The sequence below is a fragment of the Crocodylus siamensis genome, chromosome 5 (genome assembly GCF_052110815.1).
Source record: "Crocodylus siamensis isolate JL-2025a chromosome 5, ASM5211081v1, whole genome shotgun sequence".
Taxonomy (NCBI): Eukaryota; Metazoa; Chordata; order Crocodylia; family Crocodylidae; genus Crocodylus; species Crocodylus siamensis.
In genome coordinates this window covers 185,396,067-185,410,161 of record NC_143399.1, presented here as the reverse complement: position 1 = coordinate 185,410,161, position 14,095 = coordinate 185,396,067, and the positions used below count along the sequence as shown (strand labels likewise).

Here is a 14,095-nt window from a genome sequence, read left to right as displayed (position 1 = left end):
CCGAATCCAAATCAAATACGGCCCATTTTGCACACCCCTAATTTCTACTCATGCTGCTTTCAGCAGGCACACTTCTGGGGCAGGGAAAATATACTCTTCAGCAGTTAAAGCTACCATACCCATTCAGGCTACCATCCAAAAAGGAAAACCAAGACAGTCATAAGCCATTGTAACACAAAGAATCATTTTAAAGTCTGAAACTAAACAATAAATGCACATGTCAAATCATGGCTGTGGGATGCTCAGCAAGCTGTAGTTATTTCTGGAGTGTAAAGGCAACAAGTTGTATTGCCAAAATTACCTTCCATGTCTAGTGTATATTACTACAGCAAGTCCATGTCAATTTAGCATGAAAGAGTTACAAAATATCTCAAGGTAAATTAAACTGTTAATCATACTAGCAAGTCCCATTCTCTTTATTGCATCTTCCACCATTTACACATATGGAAAATAAATACAAAAAAGGGTACAAGCACTGGATTTAAAAGGGTTTCCTTTGCAACAGTGTGGTGTGTGTGTGTATTAAACATTGTATCATTTTTATTGAAACCATGGTTGCATTGGAAGTAGACTGGTTTCAGTATTTCTTGCATTTTGCACTGTTTGTATATTAGTTGACAGGATTCCCAAAGGTCTTATCCCAGACCCACTCCATCTTGCTTTTTTAACTGTGTCCAAGCCTGGATGATGAAGAGGACCACAGCTGATTCCCAGAAGAAACAGATGGGCCTGACCAACACAGTGGAAGGCAGAGGTTGTTCTTTTCAATTCCCCTCATGTAGTTATAAAGTTCAAGTAATGTTCTGCTGGTCACTTACTAGAACCAGTTCTCAAAACAGAGCAGCAGCTACTTCAATGACCAGCTACTGAAAGCCCTTTCTCCTTTTTTATTTGCAATATCAGCCCTCAAACTGTCCAACAAAGCTTTGAGTCTTGCACTTGTTAGCATACTCTTAGCCATCTTCTTCTTACTGCCTATTACAGGAGGTACTAGTATGGCTGCCAGTCCCCAAGGTTGCTTACCACCTTGCCCATGGTCTTGATTTACTTGCTGTAAAATCCAGGCACACTCTCTGGCCAGTGCTACAAATCGGTCCAGCTGGTTCTGATTAACATTAGCACTGATATTGAGAGTCTGTTCAAAGGGATTCTGAATGTAGAGAGGAGAAGGCTCAGGCTTACTGTGTTCCTTTCCCTGAAGGTATTTGAGACAAAAAAGGCAAATATTTCACATGTATATTATACACATAGTAAACATAAAAGTTCAGCTAAGTTACTGAAGCAGCATTAAATATTAACAGGCAATTACAAAAGTACTTTGACACGGTAGGTATTTTTCATAAAAAGCAAAGAAGATATTAATCAAGTTAGTATTGCATGTTACTCTGCCCACATCATTCTTGCTTCTGCATCAGAAGTAGGCAAAACATGGCCAATGGGCTGGATCCAGCCTGCCAACTGATTGGATATGGCCTGCAGCTGCCCCCACAGTGCTCCACGTGAGGCCAAGCCCTGCCCACACGATGCTCTCACCCATGGCCACTGATGGCACTGGCCAGAGCACACAGCTTCCTGGCAGGGCTGCTGCTGCAGCCACCCAGGTACTGCTTGGTTCCCCCCACATCTCCAGCAGCTCTTCCTTCTGCCCATGCTGCACTGCCCTGGACAGAAGGTAACATGGGAAAGCCATGGGGGGGAGGGGTGTGCTGGGCACCAAATACCCAGCCAGGTAGGGGAGGGAACTGTAGCCGGGCAGCTTTGGCCCCAATGCACAGGACTCTAGCTCCAGGCCTCTTTCCCACCCACCTGGCTGCCTGCAGGTGGCCACTTATGCTGGGTGGGAGAGTGGGTGGAAAGCAGCTGGAACTGGAGCCTTGCGAGCTGGAGTTGGGGTAGAGGTCTCCTGGCTGCAGCTTTCCTTCTGCCTGGCTGACTGTGTGGTGCCTGACATGCTATGGCTTCTTTGCATTACCAGCTGCTTGGAGTGGTGCAGCAGGAGGACGAGGAGGAGAAGAGGGAGCTGAGCAGTACTCAGGCAGCTGTGGCAGCAGCCATTCTGGAAAGGTGTATGTGCTGGCTGTTGTCTGGTGGGTGTGGGAGGGAGTGGGCTCAGCCCCATGCAGAGTGTCACGAGGGCACTGGCAGGCTGAACATGGCGGGGAGCCGCAGCTCACACCTGGACTACGCTTCCCAGCCAACCTCTGCTGCATGCACCCCCCACTCTCTCCTGACCAGCCCCTAGGACACAGCACACGGACACCTTCCACCCCAAAACATACATACAATCCACCACTCACAACATACAAGAGTAAGACTTTATTTTGAGCTATTTTGCAATCACCTCTATATATGCTACTCAAACACACAAATCAGGACAAAAATTATTTTTGAAGTAAAATTAAAATGCGTTATAGTAGATGTCTGATTTTTAGTATAATTTTTATCTATAATCTGTTAAAATGATATCTGCAGAAAGATTGTGTGTGTGGCCCTCAACAGCTCACCAAATCTTGTTAAGTAGCCCTCTGGTCAAAACCCCTGGTATACCCATATTTTGTGTTTGTCTGGAGATCCATCGTGGCATATCTGGTTTCTTCATACAGCACAGTTGGTAACAGTGCAGACTGGACTCTAGGCCACAGGCAGGCAATTATTTCAGCTAGAGGGCTGCTTAACAAGTTTTGCTGAGCTGTTCAGGGCCACAAGGGTAGCCCCGCCCCACTGCAGGTGCCCCGTCCCCTGGTTGTCATCGTGGAACTTGAAGTCCTGCCCCCAACCCCTGAACTTTACCACCAGAAGTCCCTCCCCTTGCCCCTGGAAGTACTCCTTTTGGCTAGGGGGTTTACCATCATAGAACCAGAAAAAAAAATTCAAACGTACATTAATTTGATTTCAAAAAATATTTCTCTCCTGATTTGTGTGTATTTGTGTAGTGTACATAGAGATGATTTGCATAATAGCTTAAAAAATTTTACTTCTGTATATTTTTTGGGGGGGAGAGGGTGGCTGGGGAGGTTGTGGCATGTGTGTGGGGGAGGGTGGCTGGAGCATGTGAGGGGGTTTGGGTGTGGGATGTGTGTGGGGAGAGGGGATGTGTCAGGGCCCATGGCAGGCAGAGACCCTCAGTGGTGTGCGGTCCAGGCGAGCCCCAGGACTGCATGTAGCTAGGGTGCTGGAAGGGAGAGTGGTGGAGAGTCTGGCTCCACAGAGCCACTGCCAGCCTGGGCTCCAAGCTCCTGCCACCCCACCCAGGGCCTCTGCCAGCCCTGTCCCCAGGGCTCCAACACAAGCCCTGCACCTCCCACTTGCTGCCACTTCCCCTGCAGTGTGCCGCTGCTGCCACCGCCACTTGCCCTGCCTGCTGCCGCTGCCTTTCTTTCCTTCCTGCCACCACTCCTCCCTACGCCGGCCCACTGCTCTGGCACTACATGGTTCTCGACTGCATGGCTGGGACCTTGACAGCCTGGCCCCATGGTTCTCAGCTGGCCCCAGGGCACCACACTCCTGCCCACTTGCTCACTTCCGCATTCCCCCTGCCTGTCACTCCTGCCCTTCCCCAGCTGCTTCCCTTCTCTTCCTTCTCTGCTTGCTGCCACTGCACTCCCCCCTACTAGCCGCTTCAGGGTGCGCAGTTTCCAGCTACATGGCTGGGTCTGCAGGACGCAGCAGGAGCCGGTCAGGCCCCCACATTTCCTGGTTAGCTCCTGCTGTGCCATGCAGTCCCAGCCATGCAACCAGAAACTGTGTGGTGCAGGAGCCAACCCAGCCCAGCTGGCAGCACACAGTGTTCCTGGCTGCCTGGCTGGGACCACACAGCACAGCAGGAGCCAGCCAGAAACCACAGCGACTGGACTCCTGCTGCACCAATGATTCCCCGTCTTATCTCAGTTTCCTTCTCGGGAAAAGGGAGGCTGAGGGAACAGCCACAGGGGCCCAAGCCAGAAGTCTCTAGACCGAAGCTTCTGGTTAGGGACTAGGGATGAGGCAGGTCTTGCTGCCAATGCTGCTGGGTCCTGCTGCCACTGGTGCTTTGTTATCTTTGACAGGCAGCCAGGGGCCGATATATATTAATCATTTTAGGGGCCCTGCAGGCCGGACTGAATAGCCTGGTGGGCTGGGTCCAGCTTGCGGGCCGTATTTTGCCTGACCCTACTAACTGCTCAAGTTTTAACCAACTATCTTGCATGCAGACACAAACTATGGCTAGGGCCAACCTTGCCAGTACCAACCTTTAAAAGTTATAAGGTCTGTGTTTCTATCCCAGAAGACACCCAAACACTGCAAAGCCTTCTGGGATACAAGGTTTATATGTGATTGTTGGGTTTTACAGATCATAGGAAAGTAGAGCTGTAAGATACCTCACAAGGTTATCTAATCCAGCCCCCTTCTCAAGGCAGGATGATCCCTGGCTAAACAATCCCAGTCAAGCATGTGTCCAACTTAAGCCTGAAAAATCCCAAGGATGGAGATTCCACAATTTCTGTAGCTTGTTCCAATGCTTGGCAATCTTCATAGGGATTCCTCCTAATCTCCAACTTAAGTTTTCTCTATTTCAGTTTGAAGCCACTGCTCTTAGTTCTGTCCTCTACAGCCACAGAGAAAAGCTCATCTTTCTCTTCTCTATACTCATCTTCTCTTCTGCAAATTAAAAAAACCCTTGTTCTCTCAACCTCTCCTCATAAATCGTGCCTTCTAGGCCTCTAATCATTTTGTTGCTCTGTGCTACAATCTTTCCAATCTATCTGCATCCTTCTTGAAGTGTGGGGCCTAAGAGAATGGAACTATTGCTTTCTGTGATTTGCAAGTGACACTCCTGTTAATAGTCCAGAATTATGTTTGCCCATGGCCATTTTTTTTTTTTTTTTTTTTTACAACAAGAGCACATCGTAACCGAATATTCAACTCATTGTCTATTGCAGAGGTTTGCAACCCCAGGAACTGTGCCAGAGCATGGCATGCAAAGCCATTTTGCTTGGCATGCCACAGCTGGCTTGGGCTCTGGACAGGCCCATGCTGCCAGCCACAGAGCCCAGGCTGTTCACAGCAGACAGTGGAGAGGGCTGCAAGCAATTGTACCAGGGCCTGTGGAGCTCTGGCCTAGCTCATTACTGGCAGCAAGTGCACACGCACCTTGGGATGAATATCAGGAAAATGATTGCAGCTGCATTGTCACAATGAAGACCTGGCTCTTCACGGCTCCCCTGCCATCTGCCACTGGCACATCAACATCTTACAAGTTGAGGTTTCAGGGTTTTTTGGGACTCTGTCCAAGCATGTTGCAGACCTCTGTTCTACTATAACCTCTAGTCTTTCTCTGCAGTACTGCAGCCTAGCCAGTCTGCATTTGTGCATACAATTATTCTGTCCCAAGAGCAAGACTTTGCACTTGCTAAATCTCATTGTGGACCATTTGTGTCTTCTGCATTCCATAAGAGACCTATGGTTTCTCTGGTCTTCCTCTTACTTTTGACATCTTTTTGGATCTAGAATCTTTTTATGGCCTTTTCTGTGCCTTTCCAGCTGCATCTCAAATTGTGCTTTGACCTTCCTAATTTTCTCTCATGCCCTACCTTGCACTTCCAATTCTTTCTTCTCATTGGGATGGTTTGCTCCTGGACCCTTAAGAGGGCCTCCTTAAAGTACAGCCAGCTCTTCTGGACTCCTTTTCCCCCTCAGACTTGCCCTCCCAAGGAATCCTTTCCATCAGTTCCCCGAGTTTGCTATAGCCTGCTTTTCTGAAGTTCAGTTTTGTGGCCACTGTGGTCCATATTACCTTCTACCATCGCATTCTCAACCAATGCCTCCCTGTTTGAGAGCCTCAAGTTGAGAAGAGCGTCCTTCACGGTATGCCTGTCCATCATCACCTGTACCAAAAAAGTTACCCCTACACACACCAAGAATTTGCTGGACTGCTTCTGCACTACTGTGTTTCCTTCCCAACAGATGTCCTGATAATTCAAGCCCCCCATGAGAACCAGGTCCTGTAATTTGGAAGCTTCCATCAGTCATGAATGCTGTAAAGCTATCAACAAAGTAGGGGGAAAGAAACATGTTTTGTTTTGAGGAACTGATCTTCTTATTCAACAGATTCAGTTTTACATTAATTTTCTCAATGTTATCATTTCAGATATATTCTGTGCCAATCAAATCTATGGCACTGCCACACACTTGCACAATACAGAAGTTTCCTTATGACAAGGGAACACAGATGATTATCCATTTATCCCACACAGGTAAGCAAAAACAGCAACATTTGGCCACCTGCCCAATACTGCAGCTTAATATTTGTAGAGTTCCCAATTCCCCGTTACAGTGGATAAAGTAACAGTAAGAATAAAGTAACAGTAAGAAAATAAAATCCATTTACCTCGCGAACATTTATAGACTTGCTACCGAAATCAAAATTTCCAAAATATTCAAAGAATTCATTCAGAAGTACATCTGGAAAAACAAAAAAAGCCATGGTATGAAGGAAAGATTTCTTCTACCCCTCACACTCCTGCACCTCTCTCCCCCCCCCCAGATACGATGGAGACAAAACACTGACTGAAGATTTACCTACCCAAAGTTTCTGTGTTTTCCATCTGGTTTATTTTGTTCAGATTACTAACAAATGTACAGTCATGACCTCCGATTACATGCTTGTCTTCTGCATCTGAAAATAAGTTGTGAACATGTTTCAAAGTGACACACATTTTAAAAAAGTCCATCATGGTTCGCATAGCTCAGACATCTGCTTCTTAAAAAAAAATCTGTAGTTAACTCAGAGAAAGTGAGTACAAGAGGTGAACTGGGAATAGTTATTTTAAGTGACCCTTCAGATTGAGGTGTTTTACAATTGTAGAGAGGGAAGGAAGAATTGCTCAGGACTAAATGAAAAATACTCAAATGCCCAAATAGTGAAGATGCATGACCTTTGTGCCCCTTGAAAAAAATCTCCCCTTAAGGAAACAAACCTGTGAGCCTTACTTACACAGATAACACCAAAAAGTCAGTTGACAACTGATTTAAAAGGCTTTTTGATTACTTTTACCTCAAAATCATCACAATTCACTACACAGCTTTATATTTATTCTCTACTGCAAAACTTGAAAGAGACTATGCCAGCGCTTGTCAACTTTTTTAGACTTAACAAAGCACTCCTGAGCCCTGAAGTACCGCTCCATAATTTCTGTGAACCAAGTGGCACCCCTTTTCAAAGATTTATTTATTTAATACAGGGCTTATCTCCTTGCAGAGGGGGCAGGCAGTGGATGGCAGGGGATCAGGTAGGCAGGGAGAGCCAGAACTGGCCTTTATCTCCTTATCTCCTCACATTCCTGCAACACCCTTCAAAGGACATTGCGACACCCCTGGGTGCCCCAGCACGCTGGCTAGGAATCACTGGAGTATGCTTATAATGGTCAGAACAGTGAACTAAGGAATCAGTTCTGACCTGCACCCTCTTCACTGGAGAATTTTCTTTTATCTCAAGCAGGTCATATTCAATTAACCCATCTATTAAATAGGTAAACAAACTACCTCAGGGATGCTGAAGTATAATTTATGGGTCACTGAAAACTTCTGGTAAAAGTTATTATCAAGTCAGAAGTTACATTTAATTTATTTGAATATTTTAAATTGATGTAAATTAGTGGCTATAAAATGGGCATCATACCAAGTCCAAGTATATCAGTGACACGGGAGCCTGGTTCTCTTGCAAATTAAAAAAAAGTAAGTCAACAAATCAGAAGCAACAGTTCAGAAAAAGGACAAGCCAGACTTTTATTATAAAGGCTGATGTTAATTACTCAATGCACACAAACAAGTTTACTCATATTGGTAATTTAACGGTATTTAATATTGTAACGTGAACACGGAAAAATGTCCTTCTTAAAAATGTGACTGTTTCATCAAAATATTCATCCTACAACAGAAAGTTATTAAATAATAATCAATTGCATGAATATTTCATCAAAGATGTGACATTTGCAATATACCAGGGTATTCTGGTTTATAATGACCCAGGTTTACACAAAAATCAATGGAAGTAGAAAACATTCAAAAGCCATTTCACTCTTGTTCCAAAAAATGAGATGTCCTTACCTGCCAGGTTTTTAAGTTCAGCTAGTGTTGGAAGGATTGGTGGCTTTCTTTTTTGCAGGAAAAACAAAACCATCATTGTTAGAGAGAAGTTTGTAATCCAGGGACCAGAGGTACTGCTTGTAATTCCATGTGTCCGGGCCCAGCAACGAATACCGAATACAAGGGCTCGTACACGTGAGTCAAAATTGCCATAAATATAGAGGAGTTCTGAACTTCTCAAAGCAATCCTGAGAGACAAAAGTATAAAAAAACCATAAACTGACAAACACAGTCTTAATTGTTCTGTCTTAAAGCATCAATTATGAGGAAAGAGGGTCTTCTGGACAAATTTTTTTTACAAGCAACATAACAAAACATTACAAAAAAACCCGACTTCAAATTACATGGGATGAATTTCCTGACAGCTCTATAGCAGAGGTTGGCAACCTATGGCCCAAGAGATTTTATCCAACCTGCTAATAAGCACACAAAAAAAATGATACTGTCACATAAGTTTATATATCCTGCTGTTATATTAAATTTTGCATGAAAACCCACCACCTAGTGGCAAAAAATCTAACTGCCACTGCCTTTGACCCACAGAGGGCAGAGATGTGTTAATTTAGCATTCAGAGGTGGTTACTTCTTAAGTCAGGCAGAAGGTAGGGCAGAGCAGTCAGTATCTTAGTGTGCTGACAGATTGGAGCGGGGAAGAGGGAAATAAAATTAAAAATCAAGAGACCAAAAACCTCCCACACATTTTACCAGAAGCAGCAGCATGTTAGTTTTTACCCGGCTCCACAGCATCTGTATAGATTGGGCACTTCAGTGGGGCTTTTTGGCAATTTTATCTAAAACTGATTCAATTAGCTATTAGGTAAAAGCACCCAAAAAGCCCCACTAAAATGCCCTATCTATACAGATGCTAGGCAAGCCAGGTCCAGCTAATGCAAAGCCTCTTCTCGGCATGTGCTAGGCTCAGCACAAGAGCGTGCCAAGTTTGAAGTAAAGTGCTATTTCCTCCCCCCCACCACCACTAAAACACATCAAAGGTGTTTTAGTTCAAAAGTGCATTGCCCCCATTTTCTGCATGCTGACATGCATTTTGCCATTGATACAAATGTATGAGATGCAACGCTGGGCACATTAGCTCATGTGCTCTGCAGGTTTGATTAAATCAAGTCTGTTCTGACGCACTGGATTTCTGGCATTTCAGAGCAGACAAAGGTATGTGTATAAATGCCCTTAGAAACTAACTCAGCTGTCAGATGCCATGTTGCTGACCCCATAATACTGGGATTTATATAAAATTAAAGCAAATTAGTACTGGCATACTTTTAGGAGAGAGGGCAGCTTTGGTTAAAAATCCAGAAGACAAATGCATATTTCAGTAGAGAAATCAAGCCTCCAGTGAACAAGTAAATGCAGAATCAATTGCAAAAATTTTGACTTTAATTTAGCCCCTTATATAGAGATTGAGAGATTCAATGCACAAGGAATCTACCAATACAAACTATAACACAAACTTTTTTTTAAAACACATCTTTTATGCATTGTATCAAAGTCAAGTAAAATCTGAAACAATTCCAGTCATATTTATAAAAACCAACTAAGTTGGAGAAAGTCAGAATAGCCACCCTATTACAAACCTGCAGATTACAGCAGTACCTTACACTTTTTCTTCCAAATAATGCTGTCCCTCCTTGGTATGACAAACTATGAAAAAGCCATTTTTCAAGTATAAACTAATTTGAAATACACTCCTATATCTACAATGTTCTACACTGCTGTACAGAAAGCAAGAATATGCATCAAAACCTACCGAGCCGCTCTGTTCAGTCTGGGCTTGCAACATTGGTTCAGTTAGCGAGAAGAATGCATGTGCAAGACTGATATCCCAACTACAAAGAAAAACTGTCCTCTCTCATTATCAGGGATCTGGGTTTTCTGTTCATCATGGAAAATGCAGATTTTCTCCATTAAAGGAGGAAAAACACTGAAAGGTCAGGTCATCTGGTGCAAGCTGGCATAGTTCCAGCTTACAAGGGGCTGGGGGGAGTGGGATACAGAGTATGCCACATGCTTGTGCACACATATGTGCACATGGCCAGCAATACAACCAGGCAGTGGTGGAGAGCAGCTCCCCCTGGTGCCTGCTGCTACGTGCACTCCTGAGGAGGGGAACATGGGGGACATGTGTCCTCCCCTCCCCAATTTGTGCATGGGGTGGGTGCAGGCTGCCTGCTGTGGGCTTGGGGCTCCCCACCCTGTTGCTCTCGCCACAGCCCAGAGGATAGAGAAGTTGGTGCTGCCACTGCCACCACCTGGAGTCCTGTCCCAGCTGTGCTGTCATGAAGAGGAGCCCCTTGCCCACCCGGCAGCAGCAGGGAGCACAACTCCACACTGCCACCCCCACTGCTCCTAGGTGGGCAGGGGCACCATGCCATGGCAGTGAGGCTAGCATGGGGAGCCCTGCAGTTGGCAGCCCACATCCTCCCTTACCCCCCTCCCCCCCGATGCTCCACTGTGCCACCTGCAGGGGAGGCCGGGCTCCACGCTCCACTCCAAGCACAGCAGCTGTAACCTCCCACATGTGGCAGCCAAGACTCAGGTGCTGCTGAGATGGGCAGGGGGACGCAGGCCCTGGTCCTGATCCCACAGCCCTGGCAGCTGGTGGGGGCATGTGGCTACATATCCAGAGTGAGGGGCACCAGCAGGGCTGGGGGCAGTGGGGCAGAGGAAAAGGAGGCTATAGGCTGGGAGTAAGGAGCACCAGCAGGGCCAAGGGGCTGCAGGTCAGGCGTGAGAGGCACCAGCAGGGCTCGGGGGGTGTGGCTTGGGAGTGAGGGGCAACAGCATGGGCAGAGGCAGGGCCCCTGGCATATAAAGGCTACTCTGAGCCACATAGTAGAGGTGCACAGATACATCGGTCCAATATCAGATCGGTACCAATATAAAGAAAATTGAGCATATTGGAAACTGGCCTGATAAGGTTGACAATCTGGCCAATAAATGGCCCGTGCATGCGTGCAGCTGCAGCGCAGCATGAGGCAGCAAGGAGAAAAAGCCTGGCAGCTTGGAGAACTGCATGCAGCTGGTAAGTCTGTTGTAGTGGAAGGGAAGGGGTATTGTAGGGGTGGGCAGGTCAAGCCTCCTGCAGTGAGGGAGGGAGTGGGGCTGGGGCAGATACTGGCCAGCCGGGACAGGCACTGGTCAGCTGGGACAAGGCGAGGTGCTAGACGGCGCTGCCACCCATCGGGGGGGCACAGGGAGGGGTGGGGCGGCTCCCACTGCTGTGCGCAACCTTGGGAGGGTGTGGGGGGGCGTGTGCCCCCGTGTCTGCATGGGGCGGGGCAGGGTAGGCTATGGCTGTGGTGGCACCAGACTCTTCTCACCACATGGGAGAGGTGGAAGGGGGAGGAATTAGAGCTGGGGCTGTGCTTGGGACAGGTGGCAGCAGTGCTGGAAGTGTGTGTGGGGGGGAGTTGGTGGGGCTACGGCAAATTTTGGGGTGGCTGCAGCCTCCCCCCCACCCCCGCCATAGCCCTCTTCCAGCGCTGCTGCCTACCCTGAGCACAGCTTGGCCCAGCCCCTGCCAGAAAGAGCCTCACGCAGCCCCAGCCTGCAGCTGCAGCCCACTGTGCCTGTGCCCTGCACAGATCTGGGCACCCTTCCCCGCAGCTGCAGCCGCCGCTCCCCACGCCCCCTGGATGAGCCGTGGCTCCGCCTGGAACCCTGCTCTGCTCCACCTGGGCAGCACCTGCCCCACTCCTCCCTCACCACAGGGGCCTTGATCTGCCCCCAACAATGGGGGATCACTAAAATGCCTAGAACTTTGTCATTTCTTGCCTGATTCTGATGAAAAACTTGTAGGGATGAGGGCATGAAGCCTGCCAAGTTTCATGGAGATAGGTGCAGGGGTTTCTGTGAAACTGTACCTCAAACTGTTCAAAGCAAAACTTGTATCGCTTGCCAGCAGCGGCAGCATACTGTCATCCCCATGCAGATCTAGGCCTCCCCCCCACCCTCCGGGAGGTCCGTGGGGTTGTGCCAGACTCCTCCCAGGTGGGGGGGGGGTGTGCAGGCCACTGGATCTGTGTGTGGGATGACCACAGGCTGCTACTGCCGGCTGGGGCCAGCGCCGGCACTGCGTTTTTTCTGGTGCTGAGCAAAGGCTGCGCCAAGCAGACTCGGGTGCTGGCACTGGCCCCAGCCAGCAGCAGCAGCCTGCAGTCATCTCACATGCACATATGGGGGTCCACACCCCACAGGAGGGCTGCGGGGCTGTGCCAGACTCCTCCTGGGGGGCAAGGGCCCCTGGATCTGTGCACAGGATGACAGCAGGCTGCCATCCCTCCCCCAGAGCACTGGGATTGGAAGGGACCTCAGGGTCAGATCACAGACACTGGCTAGCTACAGATGTCAATATCAGAGCAGTCCTTCCCCAACTTTTCCCCGTCTCTTCTTCATTTTTGTTTTCCTGCAAGCCCGGCTCCAAAACTCTGAAATTTTCCAAAACGTTTCAGACGATTTCATTTCAGATTTGGTGTTTCAGGTGCTAAACACGTCCAAAACGAAACAGCTGCTGAAATTTTGCACAGCCCTAGTAGCTGCCTTAAGATGCTTAGCCAGCACGACATGGGTGCCAACTTCAAAGTGCTCAGAACCACTGTACTTGCAGTGGTGTATGCCCCAGCAGAATACTGTGCTCCTGTATGGTCTACAAGTCGTCACACTAAAAAGCTTGAGACAATATGCTGAGATTCATAACAGACTGCACAATTTACGCACACACTCACTGTGCTCTCAGGTGTTAGTGATATAAGACAACAGAACCTCATATCATTACTGGCAACAGAGACAAGTGATGACAAAAATCATCTGTTCCACCAACCGTTAACTGAAGATCGAAACAGTTGAAGGCTTAAGCAGCTTAAAAATCATAAGCCATTTGTAGACAAAACACACAAGGTCCTGGAAAAGACTGGGAGTGCTGAACCAAACCTATAGGCAGCAAACAGAGTGAGCCAACCCTAGGAAAGGTCAGACCTATTCCTAGAGCATTTTATACCAACACCAAACGAGCCCATCATTGGGCATGACCTTGAAACAAGAGAAGTAGGTCAAGTTGAACAGAGTGAGACCTGGATACAGTTGCTTCAAAACAACACTTCACAAGATGAACATCTTGGACAGCCCCCCAGGTGAATGTGGTGTCCAACAAACAGCATAGCACAACACAAAACTGAAAATTACACATGCCCAGGTGGGGTAGACAGAATGCACACATTAAGCAATAACACTAGACAGCGGCTCATAGATTTGGAAGTTGATAGCTGACATCATACAAAAGAAAAATCCCAAAACAATTCACCTCCAGGATGAGATTAAAAAAAAAATTAAATCTTCAGAAATGGTGAGGAATTAAAAAAGCAAAGAAATAATCACTAGAAATTCCAGTCTGCTGTTACTAACTTTGTGTTTATGTCCTCAGCCATACCCTCTGCCCTTGCATCACACTTTAGGTGTCTTAAGGAGAGAGGATCTGGTACCTGGGTGCATCACCAAATTGAACAGTCAAACTGCCAACCCCTGAATATCCTTGCCCTTTCATAACTATTAGAGCAATCAAGATGCATTAGTTTTGATCAGCGGTGTTCAACTTCTTGGCCTTGCAGGCCAGATGAGTGACACAGGGCCAGTTTGTGGGTCAGATCCTGTTGACAGGGTTGGTCCACAGCCTGGAGCCAGTCTTGGGGCTAGTGTGAGGGTACGATCTGGCATACCAGCCCAGCCCTGCATGCCATATCCAGCTACAAAAGCAACCCTGTGCACAGGACCTGTATTACACTCGGGTCCTCTGAATACTTCAAGAAAAACAGGATCAGAAGTTAAGAGACAGAAAAGAACTGCTGAGTCATCTAACACCACTGACCTGACAATGCAGGATGTGTGCATGCTGAATGTTTATTACAAGCACAACCATTAACAATCCCTAGTTTCCTTTGAGAAACTCTATCATGTCCACATT

At 47.3% G+C, this 14,095-nt stretch overlaps 1 protein-coding gene across 1 annotated transcript in view; it reads right to left on the bottom strand.

The window, feature by feature from the left end:
- Positions 1-395: 395 nt before the first annotated feature.
- The window catches only part of MTPAP (mitochondrial poly(A) polymerase), a 31,125-nt gene continuing 17,425 nt past the window's right edge, over positions 396-14,095 (bottom strand). The window contains exons 6-9 of the mRNA XM_090047450.1: positions 8,086-8,312; positions 6,563-6,655; positions 6,368-6,441; positions 396-1,195 (exon numbers count right to left, since the gene is read on the bottom strand). Of these exons, the coding sequence (XP_089903576.1) occupies positions 848-1,195; positions 6,368-6,441; positions 6,563-6,655; positions 8,086-8,312 (742 nt within the window). The 3' untranslated portion in view covers positions 396-847. The remainder of the gene's footprint in view (positions 1,196-6,367; positions 6,442-6,562; positions 6,656-8,085; positions 8,313-14,095) is intronic.